We start from the raw sequence: 25331 nt of genomic DNA, 5'->3' as shown, positions 1-25331 counted from the left end.
GCCGTACGGAAGCGTGTTCGGCGCTGGGCTCACGCGCCGTACGGAAGTGTGCTCTGGCGCACCGGAAGCCGTTGGAAGAGAGCGATGGCGGGTTTGACTGTGAGAGACCCTGCGGTGGATCGTTCTCTACGTTCGGTGTTCGGTGAGAGGAATTCGGTGGAGCCAAGCATCGGGGAGGGACAGAAAAAGACAGGGATCGGCGAGGAATGCCCCCCTGCACCTCACAGATCGCCGCGGGGCTTGCAGTTCGACCTGCCTATCCCAGGCGGCCAGCCTGGTGGACTCGTGGGCAAAGTGATGCTCCCCTTCCCCCGAGGTTTCGCAGCCTTTTCACGATGTGGCTGAGGAAGTTACACCAGCGTTCAGCTTATATGCGTTTCTCTTTTCATGAGCTTCAATTATTATCCAGAAGCGAGGGCTCATGGCAACTGTCCCGTACTACTTCTCACCCCCAGTCCCAGAATACAGGTTGTGTGCTGAGGGTATAGATCCTTGTGTCCACTTCCCGCCCTCTCATAAGGGCTTTCATCCTCTGCTTTTTCCCCGTTACATTTTAGTTCGTCGTTAGTGGTAGCGACTACCCGGCGTCTTAAGGTGGATTGTAAATAAATGAATGAATGAACGACTACGACCTCATCGAAGAAATTTTAAAGAGGGTGGAGTCTATTCTGAGTAATCTTTTCAGCCAAAATAAGTTGTTTATTTTAAAGTATGTGTGGTGATTTTAAAGCATCTTTTGAAAGGAACATGACAAAACAGTGCAGAATATATATATATATATTTTTTTACGGAAGTATAGTTGATTTACAACAATTTTTAAACATCCTCCAGTACATTCATGGTCATTCTCCTTTGAGTGCGTGTATATGTAGAAATACGGACATATGAGCCGGCTTTAAAAATTATAATATTGACATTTTTAGTAGTTATTGATAAGACTTAAACACCTTCAGGTAAATACTAATGCCTAAGTATTTTCACCATAGTTAAGGAAAATCTAACACATGTCAGTTAAGTCTGAGAACTGATACTTAGGAGTGCCTACACCTTTTGTGTTTAGTCTAACTGGTTTATTTCTCTTGTAAATAAAGTCAGCAGACAGGATTGAAATCTTGTCTAAGGGAGTACGGTGGAACCAGGATTGGAGGAACACTGTGTTTGAACCAGTTGTTACATTTTCTTTTTTTTTTTAACATCTTTATTGGAGTATAATTGCTTTACAATGGCGTGTTAGTTTCTGCTTTATAACAAAGTGAATCAGTTATACATATACATATGTTCCCATATCTCTTCCCTCTTACGTCTCCCTCCCTCCCATCCTCCCTATCCCACCCCTCTAGGTGGTCACAAACCACCTAGCTGATCTCCCTGTGCTAAGTTGTTACATTTTCAGTGATATATGTAGATACTTTCTCACTAAAGGTCTAGGTTACAAACTCAGAGTTTTGATATGTTATCTATTTTCTTCCTTAGTGGGGAACATTCCATATGAGGCTACTGAAGAGCAATTAAAGGACATCTTTTCTGAGGTTGGACCTGTTGTTAGTTTCAGGTGAGATCCCCTTTTACCACTTGGTGGAAGTTTCTTTAAAATCACCACAAATTTGGCCCTTAGTAATAATGGCAAGCCTTTTACTGGTGAGTTTTCACATGCATTCTTCTTGTTTGTTTGTAACAGCTTTATTGAGATGTAATTCACATATCATACAATTCACATTCATTTTTACTAAAAGATACATTTTTTTCACTTAAAAAGATGTGTAAAAAGTATTTCAGTGAGACAGAGCGATAAGGTTATTTGTCTCACGGTAGATCAAATTAGAACATGGCAATGTTCGTGGGAACCCTGTGTGTATGTAACATTTGTGCCTGACACTTGGTTCTGCTCTCCAGGTTGGTATATGATAGGGAGACAGGAAAGCCAAAAGGTTATGGCTTCTGTGAATACCAAGACCAGGAGACAGCACTTAGTGCCATGCGAAACCTAAATGGGCGCGAATTCAGTGGGAGAGCACTTCGAGTGGACAATGCTGCCAGCGAAAAGAACAAAGAAGAGTTGAAGAGTGAGTATAAACCCAAGCTGTGTGCAACATGAGTTAGTAAAGATGTAACAATGAAGATTTTCCACTTAATGATATGTTTTAGCATCTGCTGAAATGGTTGTCAGCCACACAGCTTCTTTACCTGACCCACCTGAGGTACCTGTATTAGGGAAGTGTGTATCTTTGAGAAATAAGGTAAAGTTGACTTAAGTCCTTCCATTGCCAAGGAGTTGATTTCCAGTTGTAGATGAATTACAGGTTCACCACACCATTAGTTATGTTGACTATGTCTGTCATTAGTGTTTGCCACTCCTGTAATTATGTTGCCAGATGTGTAACTGATGGGGATACCGAGGCATTCTCATGGCTTTTTTCATGAGGTAATAGATCCAGAAATTCCATTTTGAAATTAGAATTTTTTTCTATTTGAAACTTTTGCTTCTGAAATGACTTGTGAAAGGAAATGGATATCCCTAGTCCCTAATTTATGTTAACATTGTTCACCTATACAATCCTGGTCTCAGCTTTCCTTTGAGAGTAGAAAATATACTTTGTCACTTTCCTCCACAGAAATAAAAGACTTGCAAGTCACTTATTTCTTTTATTTTTTAAAAAATATTTATTTTTAGTCACGTTGGGTCTTCGTTGCTGCGCATGGGCTTTCTCCAGTTGCATTGAGCGGGGGCTACTCTTCATTCCAGTGCACAGGCTTCTCATTGTGGTGGCTTCTCTTGTTGTGGAGCACAGGCTTCAGGGGCACATGGGCTTCAGTAGTTGTGGCACGTGGGCTCAGTAGTTGTGGCATACGGGCTTAGCTGCTCTGTGGCATGTGGGATCTTCCCAGACCAGGGATTGAACCCGTGTCTCCTGCATTGGCAGGCGGATTCTTAACCACTGCACCACCAGGGAAGTCCTGCAAGTCACTTATTTCTAAGCTCCAGAAAATTTAAAGTTATCAACAGGTCCTTACAGCAACCCTGGAAAGTAGATACTTGAAATGATTTAGCTCTTTAATTTGCCTCCTTAATGTTTTTGTACTTTCTTCCCAATCAGGCCTTGGCACTGGTGCCCCTGTCATTGAGTCACCTTATGGAGAGACCATCAGTCCTGAGGATGCCCCTGAGTCCATTAGCAAAGCAGTTGCCAGTCTTCCACCAGAGCAGATGTTTGAGCTGATGAAACAAATGAAGGTAAGAGGAGGCATTAGGTTATGGAAAATCATAGCATATCAACTCTTCAAGAAGTCATTGATGTTAATGGAAATTAACATTGAGTTAATGGAAATGATTTCCTGAGCTCAAATAGGAAGTGTACCTGTTGACCAACATTTCTTGCACCTTCAGTATTCCATATGTGCACAGTGTGTTGTATATTTCATACAAAGAGCTTTCCATTTTTTGTACACAAACACACACAATCTGGCAGGGTTTTTGTGGCCCATAGATATCAAATGTAGATGTTAAAATGTGGCTTTTTTCCTAAATGGTGGTATTATGGTATTTGAAATGCCTCTTCCTTCTCTTGCCTGCCATGACCGAGATTTTGTGTGCTATGTAAAAACTGATAATAGCTTTACAAGCCTCTTGAATATTACATTTCTCAGATGGGAATAGCTCTAAATCACTGTCAATTTCTGAGTAATAAGTTTTGAACCTGATGATGAATCTGTTTATCTTCACAGCTCTGTGTCCAGAATAGTCCTCAGGAAGCACGGAACATGTTGCTTCAGAACCCTCAACTGGCTTATGCTTTGCTACAAGCCCAGGTAGTGATGAGAATTGTGGATCCAGAAATTGCCTTGGTGAGTGCTTCTGGTTCTTTTATGGAAATACTAGGGTAAACCTTGAGTGGGGTAGAAACAGACAGCTCATAGATTTGTCTTTTCACTTTTTAGAAAATTCTGCATCGCCAGACAAATATCCCAACACTGATTGCAGGCAACCCTCAGACAGTCCACAGCGCCGGACCTGGCTCAGGATCCAATGTGTCGATGAACCAGCAGAATCCTCAGGCCCCTCAGGCCCAGTCTTTGGTAGGACTTTATCCCTTAACATTTTTGAACTGCCTTGAAAATGTCATTTTCATTTTAGGAGGATATATTGGAAGAAGAATGGTGAGCAGCCAGAGATGATAATTTCAGTTTCCAGGCATAAAAGCAGTTAACAGGGTTGCAGAGTACATGACATCTGAATGAATACAGATTTAGTGCCAAGTTTGTAAAACAGAGATCCTTCCTTTATGCCCTTTTTTTATAAGCTGATTTTGTGTATATGTGCATGTGTGGCACTGTGGTTGGCACTTTGTTATTCCATATACGTCATCTCATTTAATACTTAGAGTGGTTGTATGAGGTCGGTACTCTTCTTATCTCCATTCTCACTGATGAAAAAAGTAAAGCTTATTTTCCAAGTGTGACACAAAACCCTGAAGCCATGAAAAATTGGTACATTTGAAAACTGAAAAACTTCTGAACAGAGAAAAAGAAATAAACACCAAAGACAAATGACAAATTGGGAAAAAGTATTTGCCACACACGTGATGGACAGCAGGCTGATTACCTAAGGGCCATTAGTCATATTCAAGAATGTTTATTGCCACATTTTAATAGTGAAAAATTGGAAACATCCTAAATGTACAGCAATGGAAGAATGGAGAAAATGTGGTATATTTATCCAATGAAATACTCTACAACAGTTAAATAAACTACATGTGTCACCGTGAATGACTTTCAAAAATGTAGTTTCATATAGCAGTTAGGATGAACTACGATACATGGTATCAACACAGGTAACTCAAACACATAATGCCATACAGAAGTGAAAATAAGTGAATGTGGAAATATTTCCAAAATACAGGATGTATGTGTCTGTACATATCCCGAGAACATGTTGAGTGGGTTGCAAAGAATGTGTTTAGTATGTAATGGTTTACATAAAATTTCAAAACATCTATAAGAATTCTTAAGTGGTTGTCTAAGAAGGGGATACAGGATGCAATGGGGAAGACCATACAGGAGATTTCAATTATGTATGTGATTTGTTTCCTAAGCTGTGTGGTTATTTTATTCTCTATACAACTTATATGTCTGAAATTTTTCATATTAAAAAACACCTCCTATAAATTAGTAAGAAAATTACCAATAACCCAGTAGAAAACTATGCAATGGATATGAACAGTTCATAAGAATGGAAATACAAATACATATTAAATGTATGAAAAGTATTCAGCCTCAAAATAAGATAAATGTGAATGAAGTACAATAAGCTATCATTTTTCACCTGTTAGATGGGCAGAGGTAAACAATTTGGATGGCTCATACAAAAGTTATGGTGAGGGTCAGCACACATCTTCTAAATGGCCAAATAGTAAATATTTTTTGGCTTTGCAGGTCGTGGAATTTGTCTTAACTACTCAGCTCTGCCATTGGAGTGTGAAATGAACCACAGACAGTACATAAACAAATGTGCATGATTGTGTTCCAATGAAACTATTTATGAAACCAAGCAGTGAGCCAGATTTGGCCCATGGGTCATAGTTTACTATCCCCTGCTCTGATTCAATAAATACTTTTTCAGAAATAGAAAGGAAATAAATTAAGGTCCAGAGAGGTTAACTGCTCCAAAAATAACAATCTAAGTGGCAAATCCAGGATCTGAATCTGGTTCTGTCTGACATCATAACCTGTTTTCTCTTAACCACCTCACTATACAGTTTCCTCTTTTCTATTCTAGAGTTTTGTTTGTGTTCTCTGAGAATATATGTGATTTTTAAAATATTTATATATATCTTAGTTTTTATTTTTCTATTCCAAGGGGCTTCTCAGTTCTTTTGGGAATACACAAATGAAAACATAACATTCCCTTTTCCTCTGGAGCTTTAATGTAGCATTAGAAAAATTTTACATCCCCCTCCCAAGTAGAATTATTTCTGAGGACAGCAATGAGAAAAGATTGGTCAAAGAAAATTTTTCATCTTAAAAATTTAGACTAACAGCAGTTCTGTTTTTTTTTTTAAAGTCCTCATTTCTTCTTGCATTCAAGGCACTTTTTTTTTTAAAACTTTTACTGCCAGGCCCTCATCTCTAAGTCAACAAATAGGTGCTATATATGGCCTCACCACACAGATAAGACTTGTCAACCTCTGCTTTTATAATACAGTCTGTCGTAATTGTGTTCTGTGTAACCAGGCTCATTGCATGTATTGCAGCTTCTGTTCAAAGTGTGTTATAAATCTAATGCTGCATGAGACGTGCTGTCAGAAAAGGGTATTTGGTAGACTATTTGGGGGTGTCAATTTGAAGAGTTCTTTAAGGTCATAGACTTTGTGTGTTGAGTCTTCACAGAGGCATATACATACTCTGGTTTTTCTCTTGGTCAGAGTGGAATGCATGTCAATGGCGCACCTCCTCTGATGCAAGCTTCTCTACAGGCTGGAGTTGCAGCACCAGGGCAGATACCAGCCACTGTAACAGGACCTGGGCCTGGTTCCTTAGCTCCTGGAGGTACATTTTCATTTAGAATTTTCACCATTTTAGTATTTTGCTAGAGTTTTGTTACAGCAAATGGCACAGTGTAGCCAAATTATTATGTGGCAACGAGATCTTGATATTAAATTAATGTATAGCTAGGCAGTATATATCCTAGGTGGAAGAAGTAGTTGATTTCTTATATACACATCCTGTATGTCTGATTATGAGAGCAGAGGAAAGAACAGTAAATTGGAAAAGTACAGTAAAATTCCAAGTTAATGAGGGGAAAAATAGAATGAATGGAAACTACACCAAGCCAGCGAATATAGAGAAAAGGAAATTACATTGTGAAGTAAGTAATAATAAACATAGAGTTAAGGTAGAAGGAATAAAATCTCATATAGTCATTATTCTGCTAAATGTGAATGGACTGAATTCTCCCACTAAAAGCCAGACTGTCAGATTAGGTTAAAAAGTACATGCGGGAAAAAAAAGAGAAGCAAAATGCCTGGTTGCATTTGTTATTATATGTAACAAACATAACATTGGATTTCATGAAATATAATTAGACCAAACGACAAAAGGAAAAAAGAATTCTAAAAACTAATATGTTCACTAAAATTGTGTATATAGGAATTAATATTACGCTTGTAGCTTTTCGTCATTTAACAATCATAACTTAAAAAGTTATGGGTGAAATAGGTGATTCCTCATATAAAACACCAGTATGAACATATGATGTGTATCAGTATTTAAAGTTTTTTGCACAACAAACTCACTTCTTGTTAATTTATCTAATCTGGGTTAGATTGACTACAACACAACTAATGGGCAATAATTTGGCCTTAAATTGTTCTGGTTTATAGAGAAACCAGTCTGAAGAGCTAAGTTGACAGGGAATGGGAGAAGGGATTTTCAAATAAATTTCAGCAAACTCACGATTTTCACTTATCCTATAGAGTTACCGTTAAACTTAAATTATCTTTTATTGAAAGAAATAGATTCTGTGTTTTATACATTTTTTTGTGTTATAGGTACCTAGCTTACCTTAAAATATCACAAGTTGTAATGTGGTCCTACTACACATAACAAGTGTGCAACCCATGACATATGCAGCTCATTACATGAGTTGAAAAACACCCAAACTGGTCTATACCCTGTTCAGTGAGACAAGTACATGTCATGCACTTGGATGTCACAGCAATGTCAAGTTGCTATAAAAGTGTCTACTCTCCATTTCTGTAGTTAACAATCACGAACTGTTAACATACAGTGTGTATCATTGTCATTTGTAGACCACACTTTGACAAAAAAATCTGTGGACAAAAAATAAGTAAGGATGTTGAGAAATAAAATAATGGAATCAATAAGCTTGATTTAATATAAAGAGGGAGCCTTATATCTTTTGATTGGAAAATATACTCCCCCCATTAAAAAAATGACCATGTACTTAGCCATAAAATAAAAACAAATTTTAAAATGTAGAGATTTTACAGGCTGCATTCTCTGATTATAAGCCAATAAAGTTAGAAATAAATAATTAAAAGGTGACTGGAAAAAACCTTTACTTGTAAAGTTAAGGAACATATTCTTGGTAATCCTTGAATTAAAGAGAAAATAAAAAAATTTATAAATTATCTAAAAGACAACAAAAAGTAGTACACTTCATACAAAAAAGTGCAGGAAATAGTGAAAGCAGTACTTAAATGAAAATGAATACCCTTAAGTGCCTTATTAAAGAATAAAGGAACTCTGCTAGTTCTAAAGTATTAGAAAAATAATTTTTAAAAAACCCAAGGTACCAAGAAGAGGGAATTAATAAATACAAAAGTTGAAAGTAAGTGTAAAAGAAACTTAAATAATTGAATTTTCAAGTGATATTTTTTATGCGTTTGTAGCATTTATAGTTCTGAAGTTATTGAAACTTAAAACTTCACTACAATTTTTGAGATACCCTGTACGAAGCTCTTTGGCAGTTGATGAGAAGAGGGAACAAACTAGTAGAAAAGTAGGCAAAGAAAATGAGTAGGTACTTCATAGAAGAGCACATCATAGAAGAGCAAATCCAAATGGCAATAAAAACATTCATTTATATTCAGGGGATTTCAAATTAAATAACGTGATTTCACTTTACTTAAACCCGTCCTACTAGCAAAAGTTTCAGAGATGACACTTAATATTGGTGGGGAGAGTGGTAGTATACATTGCTGGTGGAAATGTGAACTTTTTAAGCCTTTTAAGAAAGTAGTCTCATATTAAAAATTCATATACACTTTGACCCACCAATTCCACTTCTGGGAAGCTAGTCCATATAGATAAAAGTGCCATTATGTGATAGTGTAGTATGATAAATTACCCATATTGCCTTCTGCCATTGCTTTCCTCAGATGCTAAATTTTTGTATTGTTTTTATGAGTGGTCTGAATAAATCATAGAATGTTATGGCTAGAAGAGAGCTTTGAAATCATTTAGACCTCAAATGTTAGTGTGCATTAGCATCACCTGAAGGGCTTATGAAAACACAAATTGCTGGTCTCCACACCCAGAGTTTGCATTTCAGCAGGTCTGAGGTAGGGCTCTAAGCTTTGCAGTTCTGACAAGTCTGGTGATGCTGACGCTGCTGGTCTGGGGACCACATTCTGAGAAAACACTGTTTAAATAAACTCGTTCACTTTACAGATGAGGAAGCCTGAGGGTATGTTAATTTTATCAAATCAGTTGTTCAAAATGACAATTACTTAGTAGCATTGGTAGAGCTAGCACAGACTCAGGTTCTTAATTCATGGCTCTTTGGTGCCTGGCATGTTAAATGGGATAAGAGAATGTGACATGTATTGTACTTGGATATTTTAGGTGAGTATTAATGAACTGCAAACAGTTCAGCTTGTCTTTTCTCCCCACTCGCAGCATATATTGTTCCTTTGAGGAAAACAGAATTATTGCTACGTGGGAAGGACCAGACAAGGACTTATGGTACATGTTTAGTCTTTGTATAGCTGGCTAGAGCAGACCTGTCATTCTCAACACTATTAGACCCAGTGGCTCCTTTTTGTAACATATCTTGCAGTGACCCTTTACTATCCTGAAATGAAATGCACAGGTGACATAGCATACTTAACATGGCTTCCAAAAAATCAGTATAGTTACCGTAACTATAATATAAAGGAGAAGTAAAAGGAAATTAATTTATAGTAAAAGAATATTATAAATACGCAAGTATTCAAGCACAGCTACACTAGAAAACAATAAATAGCAGTCAGATGCTTGCACCAATACTATAAAAGTAAAAGACAGACCCAGGTATGTTGTTTTGGCAATTCAGATACCACAAGGACTGTTGACATTGATGATGTGATTTTCTGAATGGTGAAAATGAAAACTCTTGGTAAAGTTCTTAACAAAACAAGATACAATACCCATAATTTACTCAATAATTGCATTCCTGGAAAATTCAGTGTGTGTGTGTGTGTGTGTGTGTGTGTGTGTGTGTAAAAACTGGACAAAGAAGCGCTTTGTTTACAAATAAAACAGACAAGTTTTAAGTTTAGATGACTATAAAAAGGTTTTCATTTGTGTGAATGTTTAGCAAGACGTTTGAAAGTTTTGCAAGACAGGGTAATCCTTGATTTTGCAGAATTGTCTCATACGTTGCAGGACATCTAGTATCCCTGTTGGCTTCTCATAAAATGCCAGGCGTGCCCCCACAAATCTTTGTCACAACTGCAACAGTATACCCCCCCATTTACAAAGTACGCTTGGAACAGTAGTGCCTCCTGTGGGAGGAGGTATGTGGATAAGTGCCATTGTTCTGTATTACAGAACTCGCTGCCAAAGTTTTTTTTTTTGTTTGTTTGTTTTTGTGGTACGCGGGCCTCTCACTGTTGTGGCCTCTCCCATTGCGGAGCACAGGCTCCGGACACGCAGGCTCAGCGGCCATGGCTCACGGGCCCAGCCGCTCCGCGGCATGTGGGATCTTCCCGGACCGGGGCACGAACCCGTGTCCTCTGCATCGGCAGGCGGACTCTCAACCACTGCGCCACCAGGGAAGCCCCCTGCCAAAGTTTTGGTAACCAGTGAGATTAAGAATTCTTCTTTAACTCACTTTTCTGTCACCAACGGCTAAAGTACAGTAACAAACTCCATCTTCTGTATAACTGCATTGTTTAGTGGTACTTATGATCTTCCTGTATAGGTTTCTGCTTGTGGGGCAGAAAGAGGAAATTTGTTAACTCAGCCACTGTCCAAATTTTTTCCCCACTGTCCCAATTTGTTTTTCTTTCCTGCCCTTTATCTTCTAGGAGGAATGCAGGCCCAGGTTGGAATGCCAGGAAGTGGACCAGTGTCCATGGAGCGGGGACAAGGTAAATAAATATTAATGTCCGATTAATGTGGACTAGACATGGAAATGTTCTATATCTGCACTATCTGATATGGCAGCCACTAACCACATGTGGCTATTCAAATATTAAATAAATTAAATTGAAATTAGGTAAAATGTAAAACTCAGTTCCTCATTCACAGTAGCCACATTCTGAGTGCTCAGTAGCCGCATGTGGCTAGTGAATACCATATTGGATATTGCAGATATAGAACACTTCCATCATTGCAGAAAATTCTGTTGGGCAGCACTGTCTCGACTTCTATCTAGTGATTCAGAGCCCAGCTCTACAAGAATTGATGATGAAGCAAATTGATCCTTTGTTTCTATTTAATTTATGTCGCCTTTTCCTGATAGTTTAATCCCTCTACTTACATGTTCTCACTCCCTCTATGGAGATCTGAGTAAGGAATTTTAATTATGACCATGTAATATGTGACTGGGTATGTGTAAGACTAAATTTAAACCCCAGAGAAAACTGGGAGGGGGTCAAAGGTCTGTGAAGCCTGCTTGGTAAGTATATGTTATACTGTGGCAGTAACACTGGATACCACAGTGGCAGGCGCTCCAAAATGTCCACGTTATTTCTCTATGTTACTGGAGTTTGAAGAAAAGAAAATGCAGTGATTCGGTTGAAACCAACATCAGGAAGAGAGAGAGTGAGAAAACAGAAGGAACTAACAATAAAACTGAGCGCATCCTATAGGCCATGCACTTTAATTTTCATAAACAACCTTGTGAGTTAGGTGGCAGCACCTCAGTTTTCAGGTGAAGAGCTGGAAGCTCAGAGTTCTGAGTTACTTCCTCAAGGGGACATGGTAAGTAAATACTGGTATCTGAGTAACGTGGCCTGGGCTTGGTGCATTCGTCTTCTTTTCCAGCTAATAAGTGGCAGAGCTAAGATTCCAAAGTCTCTGACTCTGAAATCTATCCTCTTTCTGTCAATCACACTGCTTCTGTTTCCTTCCAGTGTCTTCTGTTCTTATTCATTGTGTCCTTGTGATGAGAAAGAACTGCTTTGGACAAGTGTAGGGAAGCTTAAGTTACTTCTTATTAGCATATGGTCTATAAGTAAAACCCATTAAAAAAATTTTTTTAATTGGTTTTTTTTTGGCCACACCATGTGGCTTGCAGGATCTTAGTTCCCCAACCAGGGATTGAACCTGTGCCATGGCAATGAAAGTGCTGAGTCCTAACCACTGGACTGCCAGGGAATTCCCCAAAACCCTTTTTTTTTAAGCAAAATACTAAGATACAGGCCTATGTACTGTACTCCTCGTTTATGGTTTGTATACTGATATTGGTTGCTAAAGTGACAGAGCTAATAATCTTGTCAGGCAATTGACAATGGAACAAGCTCTTTGTCCAGACACCTTGTCTGAGCAGACCATGCTTTTATGCTATTGTGCCCCACCCCCCTCAGCTGCTATCAGTAGATCGTGTAGGTGCCCCAAAGTATTTTTGCAGTAGTGAGAAGGAATTAGAAGTTTCAGTCATACCTCTACCTCTCCCCCAGCCATCAATAAATCAAACCTTGTTTAATACACACTTCCACAAGACATCTTCCTTGATACAGTTATTTTCACCTTTCTGGTCAAAAGTTAACAAAGGGAAATGACTTGAGTTTTGAAGGTATATCAAGGATGTCTTCATGAAGAGACAAAATGAGACTTTTATACTTTTCCTTTAGTACCCAGCAGAGAAAGCAAGAATCTTTCATTTGTACCCAGTTTGTCATTCTTTTCCTGCAATCCATGCTTCTTTTACACATTTGTAATGTTGAAAAGAGACAATGAGATGTTTAAGAAGAGACTTCTTCTTGCCTTCTGCCACCTTTGTTTAGTGTTGGCACCCTTGTCGTCTTATTAGTCTTTATTTGCTGATGTCATGATGTTTGTTTACCAAAAACTTACAGTGGCAGAGTACTTCTTGAGGAGTAATATTCTCTTTCTTTGTCTAAAGTTCATTCACTGCATTTCCCCATTTGATAGCAGGAATTTTTGTGCTTTAAATTATGACAAAAATAATACTGTGCCACTTCTGTTAATGGGCTTTTCCAGAATAAATCTTGCCTTCCAGATTCAGTGCAATTTCTTTCATTTTTTGCTTATGAAAATACGTTTACCTTCTTTGCCTAACTGGAGTTTCAGAAGCATCCTTTTTATATTTTGTTTCTCTTTTTCATAGTATCATAAGATTTAAGGGGAATCCCAGTAGGAGAGGTGTAAATTGAAAGTGGCTGGTTATTCCTGCCCAAATAAAATCAGTGGCCCACAGGTTTTACCTTAGGAAGCAATCTCATCAAAGCAGAACAGTTTCAGATCCCAAAGAAGCTCATATAGTTTAGGAAGATTTTGTAGCCCAGGGCAAGCTAATGAACTCTTGGCTCTTTAACTTATATGTGTAAATCTCCACTGTCTGTGTGCCTCTGCGTGTGTGTGCAAGCTATTTTAAGTGTCTGTTCTTTCTCCTTTTGAACTTACTGCTCACCTAGGAACCCTACAGCACTCGCCCGTGGGACCCACCGGGCCTGCATCAATTGAGCGAGTCCAAGGTACCCATTGTATCTGCGGGTTTCCTTTTGCTTGTGGTGTTCAGGGTGGGACGTTGAGAGGTAAAGGGCTGCTTGGCAGTCATCCTCACATTTGGAACCCAAAAGGGTAGTGTTTTGGGTTTTTTGTTTTTTCATTTTTTTCCTTTTGGGGCCACAAGCCTAAGATTGACCTCTTCACACAGGGCAGAGAACATGGATGATATGGACAACTGTCTGAGGCTGTACTCCCTCCCTACTGGTGTCAGGAGGCTTGGATGGAATAGCAGTCTGTAAAGAGACAGCATGTTCTTGCAGAGCCATGGCAGTATTCACATATGCCAAGGCCCTACCTCTCTTTTGTGACTCTGGTCCTTGAACTAAGATTGATTATAAGCAAGACCAGGAGCCTAAGTTTCTTCAGGTTGCAGTGCTAGGCCTTGGCAGGTTGCTCCCCAGTTTGTTCTTTACATAATTCCATCCATACCTCTAACATAGAACAAATTCTGCCTATACCCTGCTTCTGTTCTTGAGCTGCAAGAGAAGTCTGTTTGTGGTGAGGTTTCACGCACTCTGAGGGGTCTGAACTATGTTGTCAGTGGCATATAGAGTCATTTCTTCTTGCCTTACATGTCCTTCACAGCAGTACCTCCCCGTTTGTTTCCCTGTCAGTGCCGATGCAAGACCCCAGAGCAGCTATGCAGCGTGGGCCCTTGCCTGCCAACGTCCCAACTCCTCGAGGTCTGTTGGGAGATGCTCCAAATGACCCACGCGGAGGCACTTTACTTTCTGTAACTGGAGAGGTAGAGCCTAGGTAAGCACTGACACAGAAGGAAAAGATTGAAGGAATCAGAATTTCCCCTTGCTTTGAGAACAAAGTCTTTTCATACCAGTTGTGCCTGTTTGCTTACTTCAAAAGATAAATAAATATTCATGGCCACTGTCCAAGATGAAGCACTTCCTGGGCAGAACTATGTAGTTGAGTGTGTCACTTTGAACTAACCATTGCTACTCCATCCTCAGAAATTGGAAATTCTAGCACACATATCTAAACAGGAAAAAATTATATTACTTATTGTTAGTAGTAATACTAATAATAGCAATAATAATAATAATTGGTATTAGTGGGGATTATGCCTCTCAATCTGCTCTGAGTACTTTACTGAGATCATCTCACTAAATCCACACAACAGCCCTGTGAGATTGATACTAATATCAGTCCCATGTTACAGATGAAGAAACTAAGGCTTAGAGAAGTTAAGCAAATGTGCCCAAGATCACACAGCTAATAAATGATAGAGCCTAGATTTGAACCCATACAGTAACCCATGTTCTTAAGCACCCTACTGCGTATTCATTATATATAATGGATATCCATTCATTCCTCCTTAATTTGAGTGCCCTGACCAAATACGAAATTCTAGAATACATGGATTTACATCTCGATAGCTTTTCTTTGACCTGTTTTGTGTTATTCTCTTAGCATTTGTAGACTGATGTTTGCATCAGCTCTTTATCTAATTTTACTGATCTTCTGGTTGACACTTTTTTCTTATTGTTTTGTTCTGTTTTAAAATATAACATTTTTTTCTCCATCTCTAGAGGTTACCTGGGACCACCTCATCAGGGTCCGCCCATGCACCATGTCCCTGGCCATGACAGCCGTGGCCCACCCCCACATGAGATGCGAGGAGGGCCATTAGCTGAGCCCAGACCGCTAATGGCAGAGCCAAGAGGACCCATGCTAGATCAGAGGGGTCCACCATTGGATGGCAGAGGTGAGGGGAAACCACGTCACAAGGCTGACTGGTAGTTGTGGGCTCATGATGAACATGCTGTCTTAGGCTCCAATCTGGGATACAGAATGTTTATTTGATTGTTGGTTATTATTGCAGTAAAGGTGGGTAGCTACCCAATGGTTTTCTTGCAACTTTTTATAGGTGGAAGAGATCCCCGAGGCATAGATGCACGAGGGATGGAGGCACGAGCCATGGAGGCAAGAGGATTAGATGCTAGAGGATTGGAAGCCCGTGCGATGGAGGCCCGTGCAATGGAGGCTCGTGCAATGGAGGCCCGTGCAATGGAGGCCCGTGCAATGGAAGTCAGAGGAATGGAGGCCAGAAGCATGGATACAAGGGGCCCAGTCCCAGGCCCTAGAGGCCCTATACCTAGTGGAATCCAGGGTCCCAGTCCAATTAACATGGGGACAGTTGGCCCCCAGGGATCCAGACAGGTATATGTAACTGTCACTTCTATGTAAAATCTTGATCTATTCGGGAATTGATTATTGAGGCTGATTATTACTGCTTTCTGATTTGGGTTGTTTTCTCAGCTTTTTGGGGAAGATTAGAATCTCCCTTCCTTTAGTTTCTCTGTTCCTTAGGGTGGTGGTTTTCTGACTACCAGGATTATAGTCCAAAAGTGTAACCTTGTCCCACAATTTCAAATTCCATTCAGAGCAGAATCCCTGATTTTAGGGAATAGAGAGCACGTCAGTAGAATCTAGGCGTGGATAATTTGAAAAATCTCCCCCAAATGATTCTAATGTATAACCCTAAGAACCACTGCATTAGAACATATGAAGAGCTCTTAGTGGTCATTTAGCTGATCTTAGGTTTGCAGAAATCTATTTTAATTTACTTTCATCACATAGCCTAAAGTGAACAATGGAGTTGAAAGGCAATTTACTAATGCTTGTCTTAAAAGCTGTGCAACTAAATTCTTATCTCTTCTTTCTCTTTATTTGGCTTTCTCCAGCTATGTGTAATGATGGTCTATGATTGTCTATGTGTTCTTATCTCCATCCTTTTTACCCTCCAGTTGGTTGTGGGGAGGTAGTACATCTGTATCTTCCCTCTGAGTTAGTTTTGTTTTGTTTTGTTTTTCAGCTAACACCTTCGTTTCACTCTAGCCCTTCCACCTTCATTTTTCCTCAATGTGACTTCCTCATTCCTCTATGTACTTCTTTATCTCTTCTCTCTTCCAAATGCTTCTGTGCCTTACTCCCCCTTGTGTGTGTGTGTATGCACAAGAGAGAGAACTGTATTGTCAGAGCTGGAATGGAACATGTCAGTCACCCAGTTCTCTCATTTTATAGGTTTGGAAACTGAGACCCAAGAATTCAGGTGGCTTATCCAAATTCACACAACTAAAAAGTGGCAGAGCAAGGAATAGAACCCACTATTTTTTCCGCTATGCTACTCTGTCTTGTTATCTGCATGTTGTATATGTGTGTCTATCCGTCCTCTCTAATATGAAATATGAATATGTTGTTTTCTGGTATGTGTAGAAAAAAACTTTTCTATTGTTTTTCAAGTTTCACTTTAAAACAAATGTGTTCGTGGGCTTTGATTTTTATCATACCCTCTATGGTCAGTAGCCTCATAGTAAAAATGGGTTTTATGCTTTCAGTCAGTCGTTCAACAAATATTTATTGAGCACCTACTATATACCAGGCAGAGCTATAGGTACTGGGGATATAGCAGTGTGAACAAAACGAAGTCCTGCCCCCATGGAGCTTATATTCTAGTGGGGAGATAAATAACAAATAACTACATGATGTCCTTATATAGTTCTGTCAATAGTTCTTTGGAGAAAGATGTCGAAAATAATGGTTGGAAGACCATTTATCAATAATTTCTTGCTCCTTTATCTGCTAGTACTTGAACTTATTAGTCTAATATTACGTTTATTATAATTTTCATTAGTAGATTCTATAAAGCCAATTAGATCTGAGGTAGAGAAAATAAAAACTTTATCTTCAAACTTTAAAAAACTTGTTTACTATGTTTACTTATAAATAAATATATAAAATACATTCACTCATGTACAAAAGATATACAGTAAGAACCTCACTTCTTCCTCGTACCTGTCTCCCTTGTGACCCCCATCTCCTATAGATAATCACTTTTATTATAATGTATCTTTCTAGCAAATAAGAATATACTTATTTTTACAAATATGAATATATATGTATTCTTACTTTTTCCTCCTTTCACTGTTCTGCACCTTGTTTTTTAACCTAACAATATGTCCCTCACTCATAATTTTAAATCAAATTTTAAAATTAACTTCAGTCCACCTAGTTGGAAACTTGTTGGTAAAAGGCTTATTATTACTAGGGTGATTATATAACTTACTGTCCACAAACAGGGACACATTTGAGAGTGCTGTTAGTAATTACTGTGGGGCAGAAGCTTAAACTGGGACTGTCTTAGCAAACCTGGATATGTGGTCAGCTGTATAATTACTTGAGAGCCTAGAACAGGCTCTTCTGGAAACTTTAAATGACCATTATTAAATGGTTAGATCACATTACAGTACCTCAAATTAGTATTGACTGAAGCTTCAAAAAGGTTACTCTCATAGATTTTTCAGATCTGTAACAGCTCATTAAGGTTCAGACTGGTCTCCGGATTCAGTATTGATAAAGAACAGAAAGTAATAATTTCTAGCAATCTGTACAAAGCTGTACTAATGCTTCATGTCTCTGGTGTCTTTGGGAAATTAGTTAATGCATCCAAATGAATGTTCCACATAATAGAATTATTCAACCAAGTTTTTAAACTATTTTAATGAAAAATCATTTATGAAGTATACTATGCTTCCTTCTCTTCTTAAACAGGATACAAAAAATTATTTTGATCATTTTTGATTACTCAAGGTCATCATTAAACGTACCCATTATTGTATAGGCTATAATAGAAAACATAGCATCTCCTGTTTTGGTTTCTGGTATCCTTTACTGTCAGGTTGTCACCTGGCTCTTCACATTGCTGTCATGATATCTGCTCCTAATGGTTCATCCACATTTCTTTCATGCTTTGCTGCTTCTCATCTGCTGAGGAAGCAGGTAACATGTTTGTTAACAATTTGTATTTAATAAGAGTACCACCTAAGCTCTGGGTAAATGCCTGAGTGTGAACATAAATCCAGTATAGGGACCTTTTAAGTTATTCTAGGTGCTCTGAGGCCTTTTCCTTGGGTTCTGGTTGTCTTCCAAAACATTGAACCCATCGAAGATCTTAAGTACCAGTAAGCATGATATAACTGCACTTTGTTAAACTCAGGTCAGTCATGTTTCTTGGTCTGTATTTAACAGAAAGCAGCTGCTGCATATTCTCTGAGGAAAGTTATAAAAAACAAATGTTGGGCTAATAGTAGTCCTTTCCCTGGAGGCCTTCCCATCTCCTTTCTGCCTCTGCCATTATGATCATCTCTGCCTTACTTGTGGGATAGGGCCTGTGTCTGATTGAACTAGAGGTAGGTGGTATCCCTGTAAATGTAGCTTCCCCAGTGGACCAGCATACATTATTCTAGAATCTGTCAGCTTTCGTTTCTGTTTCCACTGAGTGCTAGTTTCTAGAATGCCCTCAGTTTCCCCTGTGCTTATGTGGCTGAATTTTGCTTGATTTGATGGTATCCACTTGTGCTGTGTGATACTTGTTGATGATGCTGGAGCTGTTGTAAGAAATTTGTCAACTTGCTAGTTGATCTCTGGCTAAACCCTGCCTTCTGCTGATGCTAACAGTAGGAAATGATATTCAGTCATTAATTTGCTTTTTAAACTCATATCCACAATCAGATATTTTTTCACATTGCTGTTATTACTGGCTTCTGGTTACCTAAATGAGAAGTACCGAAAATCTCTCTTCATCTCTCTCTGTGCACATAGGTCCCAGTCATGCAGGGAGCGGGCATGCAAGGAGCGAGCATTCAGGGTGGAGGCCAGCCTGGTGGCTTTAGTCCTGGCCAGAACCAAGTCACTCCACAGGACCATGAGAAGGTAAGTAATGCTGTCCAGCTGCCTCCATATGCACGAGTCTTTTGGAGTCCTCTTTTCACAGTCACCATGTGGAGGTCCTGGGTCTTCAGGAAGTGATGTTTTTACTCTTAGAACTCTTTATGATCTTGTCACCTGAAAATCTGTGGGCTTGGTCCTAAAATTCTTAAATGGATGTATGTGAATGGCAGCTTATCTTACATTTCAACTCATCTACCAGTAGATTTTTTGTGTGCAGGCCTGATTGACTTGGAAATCCAAATCCCTTTCTTCCTCTCTTTTTTACCTTATCCCTAAAAACAATAGCAGATTCCCCATGAGCATATCTTTCTGTTTCTATATTTGACCATTGTAGGGAGTTCATATCTGATGGAAAGGCTAAAACTTGTGAAAAGGAGAAACTTTTTTTTTTAATTTATTTTATTTTTGGCTGCATTGGGACTTCGTTGCCGTGTGCGAGCTTTCTCTAGTTGCGCGAGCAAGGGCTACTCTTTGTTGTGGTGTGCAGGCTTCTCATAGCAGTGGCTTCTCTTGTTGTGGAGCATGAGCTCTAGGCGCGTGGGCTTCAGTAGTTGTGGCGTGCAGGCTCAGTAGTTGTGGCTCGCGGGCTCTAGAGTACAGGCTCAGTAGTTGTGGCACATGGGCTTAGTTGCTCTGCAGTATGTGGGATCTTCCTGGACCAGGGCTCAAACCCATGGTCCCTGAATTGGCAGGCGGATTCTTAACCACTGCACCACCAGGGAAGTCCCAGGAGAAACTTTTAAAGCAGGATTAAAAATTGTAGACTTCCCAGGGCTCACAGGTGTCACCTTAGTCTGTAAGAATTTGGGGTTCATGAAGGTGTCTGTTTTGAGTCTTCTGATCTTAGGCATTGTACTTGTGTTTTTCATTGTGCCTTTTCTCACCAGCTGGTTTTGGTTTTTTCTCTGGTTTTGTTTGATTTTTTTTTTTTTTTGGCCTGCTGTTTTTTGTGTGTGAACTATCCTTTCTCTGTCCTTCCTTTTTGGACAGAAGCTGGTGGTGTTTTTTTAGCTGCCATCATTAAAACTCACTACCTTTTTTTCCTCTGCACAGGCTGCTTTGATCATGCAGGTTCTTCAACTAACTGCAGACCAGATCGCCATGCTGCCTCCTGAGCAGAGGCAGAGTATCCTGATCTTAAAGGAACAAATACAGAAATCTACTGGAGCGCCTTAAAAGGTGAGCAGACTTACCCTGCCTGAGTCAGACAAGCTCCTCATGCATTTGGGATATATACTTTCAAGCTTAACCAACAAGACCCTCCAAGACCTGCACTCCTCTTGGCTAGACCCTTCACCCTTCAGTAGCTCAGTCCCTATCATGACAGGGGAAGGCTGTAGGCATTTGTTCAGTTATTGAATGGATTGTAATCTAATTTAACCTTTCTTTCCTAATGACAAAAGTGACATATGATCAATTTAACCAAATTAATCAAATACAGAAATGTAGAAAGTTCAGGGTAAAATCTCTGCCCTCTCAATCTCATTCTCTAGACATAATATAATTTGATATGGTTTGATCATATATTCCTCCAGAATCGGTTGTTATTTTATTCCAAAATAAAATAACATAAATAAAATAAAATATTTCCCCATCAAAATGAAGAAAATACAAACCATTTCAATAAAACGTATAAGCATTCAGTTTCCAGTATTTATTTTACATTGAATACTTTGAGGTTAAACTATTACAGCACATAATTTAAGGTAGTGAATGTCCACCATCGCCATCAGTCCCTGTACATTTTAGAGGTTGCTGTACACTGCTGCCCTTATTTTTCTTGCTCATCAGTCAGGTAAAAAGGAACATAGTCATGTGACCTAACTTGATTACACGTATTGGCGTTTCATTTTAAAAAAAATTTCCCCAACATCTGGTATTTCATAAACAATTCTGCTTTCTAAGAACAGTTTAAAATGTACATTGTCCCAATATCAGTTGGAATATCACATTTTGAATTTCTGCTTTTTATTCCATCTTTATTATAATTCCCATCCATGTATTATCATATGACAGTGAACTCATTTACACTAACTAGCAGTCTTTACTAAATATATTGTATTTTAATCCATATTTGTAATGTTGTTAAAACATCCAAACTGGAAATGTGCATTATATCTATATCTAGACTTTAAATGACTGAACTTTAATGGGAAGCTGTCGTAGATGGATGGAGTAGACTTTCAGTATGACCAGCACTTTTAGTCCAGATACCCAAGGCATTCTATTTTCTTCAGTAAAAGTATAGACTATTATAGATCTATAAAAGTATAGACCTGTTATATTCAGAGGAATAGATATATTAAAAAAATTATTCCTCTCTTTTACTTTTTCTAATTTATTTATGCCAGAGAAGGCATTCCCTACAATGTGAAGAAATTCTGTTTTGGGATAGTAGAGGTAAAAATGTTTCTGAAAGTACTTTCATTGTGTATTCTTGCTTGTAAGATATCTCATTTTAAAGCCTTGCACATAAACCACAGGGCAAGGTTTTTTGTTTTAACTTTTATTTTGAAATAATTAAAAATTCACAAGAAGTTGGGAAAGTACTACAAAGAGCCTCGTGTACCCTTCCCCTAGCTTCCTGCAATGATAACATCTTGGGAAGCTGTTGTACACATACCTTTTTGGTTTATAGTGCAAAAGGAAGAAATTGACTTTGGTACCTTACCGTTAACTAGACTACAGACCTTATTCACCTTTTACCATTTTTACTAAACCTGCATTAATGTGTGTGTGTGCGTACGCACACGTAGTTCTGTGTATGTAGTTCTATGCAGGGAAGGTTTTAATGTGTATTTGCTGGTATTTGTGCATACTGTAGCCGAGATGTTGTCTCTCCCTCCGTCCTATACCTTGCTCATTGTGATCCAGCTCTGCTGTCACTGACAGGCTTATGTACCACTACCATCAGGTCAGTGGTTCTCAACCAGAGGCAGTTTTGCCCCCTACACGACATTTGGAAATGTCTGGAGACATTTTTGGTTATCACAGCTTTAGGGGGTATGGTGTGCTACTGGCTTTCAGTGGGTGGAGACCCGAGATACTGCTAAACATCCTGTAATGCACAGGACATCCCCCAATAACAAGGAGTTCTCTGGCCCTAAACGTCAGTAGTGTTGAGGTTGAGAAACTCCGCTGTAAGGGATGATTACTTTGGGGAAGCAAGAAGCAGATACCTTAAGGATCTTTCCCTGGTGATTTGCTCATATGTGTAGCCTCCCTCCCCCACCTTTAAATTTCTTTTCCTGATGTTCGGGGAAGAGAACTTTGTCTCCACTTCTGATGGCTTTCTCCCAACTTTTCCTTACAGGTTTTCAAAACTACCTGGCAACAAATCTGGAAATTAGTTCCATAACTTTGTTGAAATGTTGCAAAAAGAAGAATTCTGCATCCTAACCCTTGAATGACTCAAATTGGTGCCAGGTGGAGGACTCCCATCACCTTCTCTCAGAACAAAATCAGTTCATTCTGTTGTCTTAGTTTGTATGTTTTCTGTGACTTGAAATAAACTTTGAACACAATTTTAGTATACTGCAAATTGATATACATGACCTTTTTGCTTTTAAAAGGCTGAACACCAAGGGTGAAACCTTACATGTGTTTTCTACCCTTACTGCAGTATTGTACTTTAATATTATGTTGCCATAGCTCTGTTTTTCCTTTTAAGTTAACCATTTATTCTTCTTGATGATATTTGAGAATTTCTCAGAAACAGTGTTTTCTGGAACTTAGTTTCTGCTTAGTTTGCTTCCAACAGGAATAATATTTGCCCTTTGAGAGCTTGCTAGAACTTCTGAGTCTACTGGGAGACAATAGCATGTGCTTAGAGCTGTAAAATGGTCAGAAGGCCAACAATGCAAAGAGCCTACCTAGGAGAGCAGTGTATTTAGTTTAGAAAAATCCAAATATCAAAATGTATTTTTTGGTCAGTACCACGTCTATTCACATGCATAGTTCAGAGTTAAGACAAAGATGATGTATGATCACTGGTTTGAGTGTGTCAACAACACAAGAGACTGTTGACATTTTCTTGTCTGTTTTAAAACTCTTAAGTCTGGGTAGTCAACCTTAAAAGTTAAGAAAGCCACTAATTTTTCACATGTTCAAGGTGAACTAAACACTGAACAGAAATCAAACAAACAAAATACATTTCATCCTGCCTTCTAAATAATTACTAACCTACAGCCCTACCCAGTGACCAGATTTATTCTGGGAAACTAAAACATAGAAACTCTAAAACTTTTACATTTTTCTCATTTATTTTAAGAGGACCAAATGTAGAGCATAAGCTGTCAGATTGCCCATTAGGCCTGCCCTGCCTGCTTCCTTTCAAATAGGTGTGAACATAATCAGTGCCACTGGCTCTAACCTATTGCTCTTCCAGCCTAGTATTCTCTCTCATAGTGGCATTAAGGAGAAACATGATTTCTCTCCATCAGGCCAACCTCAAGAGGTTAAGAGGTGCCTTAATAATTAGTAAAGTTCCACTGGAACTACTCCTGAGCCTATTTATGTTCACAGAGTCCTAGCCTCTGGGTTAGGATTATGGTCAAGTGAATTAAAAGCCTGCCATAGGCTTAGAGAATGTAATAGCATATTGCTTACCTGTGAAGCAAAAGAATGCAAAGATAATCAACTTTATGAGAGACATTAAAATTGAGGGATTTTCTACTCTGATATGTAAACATTTACTGCAACAGAAATTTGCTGAATAAGATACTTGATATTACAACCTAGGAAGAAAAACTTGCTCAAAACAGCTGAGGAGCTTTCTAGGTATCTTGCTCATCCCCAGTTCAGGCTTAGATGTTGATTATGTGTAGGATTTATCATCATTACCTTTTCTGCCTACTTCCATGAACATTCTAGGCCTTGATATGTTGATTTTAGCAGCAGTCATATCTTGAAGTGTCAATATATTTAGACATTAAGACCAAGAGTACAGCCTTTCTCCTTAGGAACTCATTATAAGTTTCAAGAACACTAAGATTCCAAATCAAACTCACTGAAGATCAAATTATAATTTGGTCAACAGTTGTCTAGTAGGAACCATATCATCAAGGTTCCATTGTGCATGTTCCTAAAGCCTTATTAAATTTAAATTAGCTGAAATCCGGGGAATTGGTAACAGCAGGGGTATCCCAATCTATTCCCATGGAAACATCCATTAGTATTTTTTCCTGATGTCCAGTTAATAAATGAAACACAATTAGCTACCATGAGTTCATGACCTACCTTTATTTTGTTCAAACTAGTGACTGAAAAGATTGGTTTTACTAATCTTTCAAGTCATGTAGGTTTCTGGATAATTAGAAACAATCACTTATTCATTTTTGCTCACTTAATGGTAGAGAAATAGGTGCTATAATGTTGATTCAGTAAAAACATTCTTGTAAATCCAGTGATTTGAATTGTCTTTGGGCACAAAGAAATGTGGATTATTTTTCCTCTTTTAAGGGCCCCGATCTTTCCTTCTTCTGTTTCACTGTGACTACTGACATCCCAGAGCCAGGTGAATGGAAGAAATAAAAAGCATTTCAATAGGAGAAAGAAAAGGCATTTTGCTGATGTCATTAGGTGAATGATTCCTTAATGAATAGTTACGTATGAGCCAAAAAATGTGTCAAAATTTTAAATTATCTTTTTTTTAAGACTAGACATTAATAAAACCCCTTGATAAAAATGGCAATAAAGAATCCTTGTTGACTAAATAATCATCCTAAGATGGAGTTCAAGTTTTCACAATTATTTCCAACAGAACAATGCAAGCTAATGACAACATAACTGACTTTCAATTATAACACAATTTCAATTATGATTAGCATACTTCCAAGATTTTCTTTCCCAAATGGAGAGCCTAGGTAAAGTAACAAAAGATTTATTCATTAAGCAAAGAAGAAAATCCTTCATTTTTTGACAAGCAAAAATAAGTAAAGCATAAATTGCTGTTCACACTGGATAAGACCATGTTTAACAGTAAGAATGTACATAGTGTTATATAGGTATTGGGTTCTTGGTAATTCTATGTTCGTTGTTTTACTATTTATGCTTATTATTATGTTTTGTCATTAATTCTTTAATAAATTTTTATTTAAAAAATCACCCTA

The 25331-nt window shown here is 38.5% G+C and overlaps 1 protein-coding gene across 2 annotated transcripts; it reads left to right on the top strand.

Annotated features, from left to right (window-relative positions):
- The first annotated feature begins 29 nt into the window (after nt 1-29).
- CSTF2 (cleavage stimulation factor subunit 2) lies at nt 30-25326 on the top strand. Of its 2 annotated transcripts, XM_024746548.1 has the most exons (15): nt 125-142; nt 558-709; nt 1474-1552; nt 1894-2063; nt 3096-3232; nt 3724-3843; nt 3937-4074; nt 6420-6543; nt 10809-10871; nt 14091-14232; nt 15021-15196; nt 15359-15651; nt 19093-19203; nt 20275-20400; nt 22535-25326. In XM_024746548.1, coding segments are annotated over exons 2-14 (1677 nt in total). In that variant the 5' UTR covers nt 125-142; nt 558-708; the 3' UTR covers nt 20398-20400; nt 22535-25326. The 2 variants fall into 2 exon arrangements, with proteins under 2 accessions (XP_024602315.1, XP_024602316.1); XM_024746547.1 differs by lacking the exon at nt 558-709 and having other exon boundaries at nt 30-142.
- Nucleotides 25327-25331: the final 5 nt, after the last annotated feature.

This window comes from Neophocaena asiaeorientalis, unplaced genomic scaffold (genome assembly GCF_003031525.2).
Source record: "Neophocaena asiaeorientalis asiaeorientalis breed wild unplaced genomic scaffold, Neophocaena_asiaeorientalis_V1.1 scaffold406, whole genome shotgun sequence".
Lineage (NCBI taxonomy): Eukaryota > Metazoa > Chordata > Mammalia > Artiodactyla > Phocoenidae > Neophocaena > Neophocaena asiaeorientalis.
The sequence above is the reverse complement of the archived record's forward strand: the minus strand, read 5'-3'. Positions and strand labels throughout refer to the sequence as shown.